Raw genomic sequence first — 7,355 nt, forward strand, 5'->3', positions numbered from 1 at the left:
ACAAGCACAAGTTAAATTCTTCAAATACATATGTGCAGCTACTAATGTACATAGAAACGAAACTTACCATGATAATATGTTAAGATAAAGCTATTTATTTCAGAGCTTATCACACTTTTCCACACACTTTTCTTTCCTGACGGTTAACGGAACAAGAATTTTAAACGTAACCTTGACACTGACAGTACAATATTGACAGTGATACCAGAAAAAAGTTTCCATGTACTTTATATCATTTACATGAAAATAGGTGTTTTTACGTAAAAACGATCCCGAAATTAACAAATTCTTATTTCTATTGTTGATATACAAGGTTTTAATGTATTTAAATAACAGTTTTTGCTACTTAATAATTTCACATTTTAAGGTGCGGCTACACCTTTCGTTTATCGATAAGCATTATCAAAGACAATTTGACGATACTCTGCCCTACGGATACTTAAAGCTGTCATTAACTAATGAACCCTTAAATTTCGTCTCTGGGATGTATCGTTCATTAACAGATTTAATGATAATTAGTTAAGGACTCATTAGGACTAATTTAAGTATCCATTCTGAGTGTGGCAGTCTGAGAGTGAGCTTTTTTAAATCTATACTAAGGAGCCACTTAAGTAACCATTAACTGACTCTGAGTGTGGCAGTCTGAGAGTGAGCTTTTTTAAATCTATACTAAGGAGCCACTTAAGTAACCATTAACTGACTCTGAGTGTGGCAGTTAGAATTCATGTGTTGAAAGTTAGTACAAATTTTTGACTTCCATGTCGCGATTCAAAATATCCCGCCGAATCAACGGTATAGTCATATGTCAAAATCTTGTCGAGCAGAGGGGTTTGGATTTCCGCAAAGTTACGTAAGGAGGGAATAGCAATTTTCATCTTAAGGTCATTATAATAAGTACCTACCTCATTACGTCTCATGGACACCGATAGCAAGTACCTACCTACCTATAAGAACATATTATTATTATTATCCCGACTGTTATTATGCCGAGACCCCAGTGTTCATAAAATGACGTGCAAAGGTGATGTAATGTGCAACTTGCAAAATAAACGATTTAATTTCATTTCCCAACCTATTTTTTTAAAGGAAATTACTAGCATGATTCTAGCGAGCAATCCCATCATTGATACTATGTATTTATATAGCATATAGCAACACCACGCTGCGGAATAATTTATATTGATGGGTAACATGGTAACACAGTTCTTTTTGTTAAAATAATATTTATGAAATAATAATAATTTCTGTAAAAGCTCCTAAATTAGGAACAGTTAAATAGGTTTATAGCAATCTTTATTTTATTGTTTGAAATTAGTACTTTTATCATCACTTTTAACTACAAAGCGTGACAGGCGTAGGCGTCAGTAGGTATTTACCTACGCTGCTGTCTGTGATTCCAATGTTGAGATTTATGCAATTATCAAATTCAAAATGATAATATGTGTATTACTTTCAATCATTATACGAATTAATGCCATCGAATCATTATTTAGCAGACTATTCGAGTACAATTTCTACTGACTGGCAACACCAAAAATTTTTCAGTACTGGCGATACTTTCCTCATCTTGAGCTCGTCAGAGGGCGTTTTTGTGCTTCTGTCAATTGATGTTAAAATGGATAAAAGCTGTCGTTTGTGAATAATTTAGAAAAAAACTGAAAATCGAGATTCAAGGTAAAGGAATATTTTCATGATTTGGGCTTGGTTTTAGCTGTGGCACAAAATGTCGTATACTTAAAAACCTAATAGTCAATAGGTATTGCCATGTTCCATACGTAATGGTTGCGTTGTTGTGCGCATGTTGTATATCCTGTCCGGATATGGTAAACGATGTAGTCGATAGATAGCTACTAAGTATCCTCTATAGGTATTGATAATAATGATGGATACCTTAATAGCAATGAATTTAATGTCCTTTGATCTTAGTACAGAAAGGACCTCTGCATTCCTTTTAAGAAACATCCTAATCTACTTAGGTACATATATGATATACCATGTAGGCATCAGTAGTATATTAATTTGGATGATTGACATAACATATATAGAATGCCAAGTCCGGTCCAATTAAGTATTTTTCTAAGACAGATGTAAGAAAATAAATAACTTTTACTCGCACTACAATTGAAAATAAGTAGGAACCAACTTAATGCACCTCATAATATATTTTATTAACTATGATACCTGCATAAAATAGATTCAAGTAAAAATCGTAGAAAAATCATCAAAATATATGTTTAGTATTAATTTTTAAATATTTTTTCAGAAAAAATATATAAAAATGGATGTGGCAAATGACAAGCTGAGTATAAAAAATCTCCTGTTCACTAAAGCTATTCCGAACCATGTGATATCAGATCCTGTGGATGGTCATAAAATATTTTCATGTACGGACTGTGGTGACAAGTAAGTTTTTTCTCAATAAAAATATATTTAGGTAGGTACATTTGTACACTATAATTCCATAATTTTAAGTTGAAAGGTCAAAAGGTTGGAATAAAACAGGCAATGTTGGCAAGTCATATAATCTTAAAGAAAAAATTAAAATGTTCTGTAGCTGTGCTCTGTAATAACCACAAATGCTAGCTTGAATTATTTTTATACTCGACTTGCTGTTTTCCCGCAGTTTCACCCGCGTCCCGTGGGAACTATTGTTCCGGGATAAAATATAGCCTATGTTACTTGGGAAGAGTAGCTTTTCAAAAGTGAAAGAAATTTTCAAATCAGTTTAGTAGTTTCAGAGCCTTTACAAACTAACTAAATGTTTGTCTTTATTGTATTACTATAGAATTATAGATGTAGATAAGAATCAGAAAAGCACATGGTAAGGGATGATTTATATTAGGCCGGGAAGTGGCCGGGGCGTGCCGTGTACGTGGCTCGAACGGGGCACGGACGTGAAATGTTACATACATTTTGTATGACGAGCGCCGTTTGTGGCCCGGATGGGCCACGTCCGGGCTTTTACTTCATACAAAATGTATGTAACGTTTCACGTCCGTGCCCCGTTCGAGCCACGTACACGGCACGCCCCGGCCACGTCCCGGCCTAATATAAATCAACCCTCAACTGGTTGCAGATAGTCCTAGGTAAAGCTTAAAGAACCTCTACTAGATGATGTGCATGTTTTTAAGTAGTTTAATCAAACTAATAGTCACAGAACACCTGACATTTTGAGTTTTCATTATAAGAACTGTAATTTTAAGCAAGACGCATACAAAAGTTTAATAAAGTTAATACATAGTAAAATAGCTAAAGTTTTTGTGTGTGTATTTACTACTACTTTTCTCGAAAATGGCTGACTGGTTTTTTGATGCAACTTGTTGACAGTAAAATAGCTCATGCCTATATCAAAATATCATTTTTTATTATTGGCTACTTTTTATCTGGGTTTCCTCGAAACACTTAAAAAAACTTAAAGTAATAAAGATTGCGCTTGTATGTATAAAAATAACGCCATTTTTTTCTTGGTGTGTGAATACCTACTGCCGCCCGGGACGGGGGTATATGTAGAGTTATTTATGTAGGTACCAACAACAGAAGATCAACCTACCTCAATCTGACAAATGTCTTCACTAGACTTTCAACTTTATCACAATGGTCTACTGTCGTGATAAAGTTTAAGTTCGATTGGTAAAATTTTACAAATTCGGGACGTTGACCTGCTGGCGTCTGTACTTACACTGATTTCATACAATTCTCGTTGGTCAAGCTGCCGCAAGCGCGGCTGCTGTGCTCGAGGTCACGGGTTCGATTCCTGGGTTGGGCAAAAATCGCGGGTTTTAGAAATCCTGCACCTGATCTCTCTCCGTTCGTGTCGAATTACCGTCCCCGGTCCCGCCGCGCCGGGTCATAAGGGTGAAGGAATGGTGATCACCTGTATCTGCGCAAATGCTAGTGCACAATAATATGTCCATTATCCAGTACAGCTGGCTGATCTCATTATACGAGAACAGCTGACGAGGCCGATAGTCGGCTAGGAGGACATCAGTAGTTCGCACGTACCTAATATGTAGTTGTAATCCCCCCTCTTAACATAACACGTAGGTACATACAAAATATTAAAAATCCCGGAAAGATCGATGCAAGTAAATATCGGGTGTGTCGTACCTTATCACATTAAATTAAATACGTTAATATACTGGTTAAAATATGTCGATTAGCACAAAGAAAAAAATTAAATACGTAAAAATAAAAAAAAATAATTTTGCAAACAAAGTAAATAGAATAAAAATGTACGAGAATTAGAACATCATATTATAAGAGTCATTCACAAACAACTGAAATTCTCCCTTGAAAACTGACAGCTGTAAACTGGTCAAAACATCCAATACTCCTAACTTTATCTCTGCTTTACACATTATGATGTTATAAATGATGAAAACGATAGATGACGAAAAGTATTTTTTTTTTACAATTCGTCATAGAATATCATAAAGTAGATGTGATAGGATTTAAGGTGATTAGGAACGACACACCCGATATATTTATTTACCTACTAGCTTCCGCCAGCGGCTTCGCCCGCGTGGTGTGTTGATAAAAGCCTATGTGTTAATCCAGCGTATCACCTATCTACATACCAAATTTCAATCAAATCGGTCCAGCCGTTTTTGCGTGATTGAATAACAAACATACATCCATACATTCTCACAAACTTTCACATTTATAATATAAGTAGGAAGTAGGATATAAGTAGGATATTCCGGCCTATGTTTAATGCCTTATACCTACCTATACCGTGCAAAACCGGAACGGGTCGTTGGTTTTAATATAGGTACCTTAAGTATACATTTTTCTCTGTAAGGGTGGGTTCACACAGAAAGTCAATATTTACAGGATCGTTTATATTTATATGGTTCATTATGGATGTAATATTACCGCGTTCCTTATACTTATTATTATTGTGTGAACGCTCACTTAGGATCTGTGATTTTTTATGAGTCAATTATAAAATCTAGGACAAATCAATTAACATGTTTATTTCTATCTTTTACAGGTTCATCTTTGAATCCAGTTTTCATGATCACGTCAATCGCCAATCTATGAAGATTACTTACATGTGCCGGCACTGTAATCAAACGAGAACGTTTCTCAATAGATGTAATTTACTGTTTCATATAAGATCTCACGTTTTCAAAACTGCGACAATCAATGTTACTGACTTAAAAATAGAGCCCTTACCATTGAGTAATTTCAAGATTCTTCCTACGCCACCCCGAACCACTCCGACCAAGATTGTAGACGTTACAACGCCTCAGGGAAACTCGTCACAAAATGCCACAGTTTGCTTGGAGTGCAAAGTAGTTTTAGATAACACAGGAATCGCGTATAAAGATCGAGCTGATCATTACATGCAATATTCAAACGAAGTCTATTCATGTCCTATTTGCTTATTTGCACTGCCAACTACATGCGCAGTGAGAACACATTTGCGTTTGCACTTAAAATGCCCTCCATATTACTGTCCAGAGTGCGGTTCTCATTTGCTGGCTCACAAACATATACATTATCCGTATAACCATGATTGTGAAGGTTTTAAGATGATGCGGGCAACAGCCAGATTAGCTTGTTCCATTCGTGAATGCCGTGTTTTCCATCCTAATGATTACAAATCGCACGTGAAAGAGTATCACATGAAGAAAGTTTACAAATGTCCGTACTGCGTTGTGGCTTGTTTCAATGAAGGCAGTATGCAAAGCCATTTAAAAACCCACCAAACAGACACAAAAGCACTCGTCTTTTACAAATGCGAAATGTGTCCAGGAAAATTTGTGTTGCAAAGTCGCATGGAGAGCCACTTGAAAAGTCACAAGCTCACTTGCGTTTACCCGTGTTGGCCTTGCGGCGTCGTTTTTAAAGATTTATCTATTTTACTTAAACACTTCATGGAAAATCACAATAAAAATGAAACCATGGCAAATATCTTAAACAGTATTTTGAATGAAAATGATCTGTCTGAAAAGAATTCAAAGAAGTTGAAAAGAATATATAGAGTTGTTAAAAGATGTGACCAGTGTCGGAGAAGTTTCACCTACCGTTGTCAATATGATGAAATACACAATCTACCTAACGAATGTCCATACAAATGTTCTTCCACATTTGAGTGTTCCGGGGAATTTGATGTTATGAATGAAAAAAACAATACATGCATCACGTGCTGGATTTGTAAAGCAACCGTATCTCAAGACTGGAATGCAATCAAAAAACATTACGCTTCTCTTCATAAATCGCATAAGTGCCTGGATGCTAAAATAGTCCTCAAGAGACTTGATGTTTCAAAATACATATCTCAACAGAACATTTTAGGCACTAAAAATGATAGCATAAAAACTACTGATAGGAAAATATCCAGAAGAATCCAGAAGCGTCGATATAATAGAAACTCGGCGGCCGATCATGTCCCGCTCGACACACAAACAAGTGAGTGTCAAGCTTCTGGCAATCAATACGTTTGTAACATATGCGGAGACAGTTTTAAACAAAAGCCATTATTAGAAAAACATATGGTATCTCATCGGGATCCGTGCATGGCTTATCAGTGCATGGAATGTGGGCAAAGTTTTGTTGTTAAACCCACTTTTTCGAAACACATGTTGTTAGAGCATGATATATCAGATGTAGAAAAGTATATTAAAGAAAAAAATTGTTACAATGTCAATGCTCTCATAAAGTACCAAAGCAGCGAAGTTATTTCCAATGAGCCACTTCGTGAAAATCAGTGCACAATTTGTCGAGAAGACTTCGAAGGTCCAGAAGAATTAGCGAAACATTTCAGAGTTCACGGTATGGCGTTCTTAATGAAAAACAATTCGAATAAGAGTGAATGAAAAGCAGCATCATCATCCTCCGAGCCTTTTTCCCAACTATGTTGGGGTCGGATTCCAGTCTAACCGGATGTAGCTGAGTACCAGTGCACTACAAGGAGCGACTGCCCTATTTGACCTCCCCAACCCAGTTACCCGGGCAACCCAATACCCCTTGGTTACACTCACTGGTGTCAGACTTACTGGCTTCTGACTACCCGTAACGACTGCCAAGGATGTTCAATGACAGCCGGGACCTACACCTAAACGTTAAACTACGTTTTGATGAAAAGCAGCCTACAATGTGTATATATGTTACCGGAAAATAACAAGATCCGTAAGTTTATCAATTTACTACGAAGTTTATAAACTTTCGTAAGATTCTAAACGGGAGATAAATTGTAATATTTTACGTCCACATTTTCGTAAATATATCAATTTCCGACGTCTTACGGTAAATTTATAACTAACGAATATATCTAATCTATTCGTAAGATTTTATATGGTTCGACCAATCACAGAAACTCTTAAATATATGATCTTTGAAATACGTAA

General features: G+C 36.1%; 1 protein-coding gene across 1 annotated transcript; it reads left to right on the forward strand.

The window, feature by feature from the left end:
* The first annotated feature begins 1,568 nt into the window (after nt 1-1,568).
* LOC124634122 (zinc finger protein 532-like) lies at nt 1,569-6,866 on the forward strand. The gene is made up of 3 exons (XM_047169545.1): nt 1,569-1,674; nt 2,264-2,403; nt 4,994-6,866. Exons 2-3 carry the CDS (start codon nt 2,279-2,281, stop codon nt 6,822-6,824), a joined length of 1,956 nt encoding a protein of 651 aa, XP_047025501.1. The 5' UTR covers nt 1,569-1,674; nt 2,264-2,278; the 3' UTR covers nt 6,825-6,866.
* The last annotated feature ends 489 nt before the right edge of the window (nt 6,867-7,355 follow it).

Source organism: Helicoverpa zea, chromosome 1, assembly GCF_022581195.2.
Source record: "Helicoverpa zea isolate HzStark_Cry1AcR chromosome 1, ilHelZeax1.1, whole genome shotgun sequence".
Classification (NCBI taxonomy): domain Eukaryota; kingdom Metazoa; phylum Arthropoda; class Insecta; order Lepidoptera; family Noctuidae; genus Helicoverpa; species Helicoverpa zea.

What these genes read in the sequence shown, in the direction of transcription:
- LOC124634122 (XM_047169545.1), top strand. Translation starts at nt 2,279, where the DNA reads ATGGATGTGGCAAATGACAAGCTGAGTATAAAAAATCTCCTGTTCACT. An exon ending in TGTACGGACTGTGGTGACAA is followed by an intron (nt 2,404 to 4,993) that starts GTAAGTTTTTTC and finishes TATCTTTTACAG; the next exon opens with GTTCATCTTTGAATCCAGTT.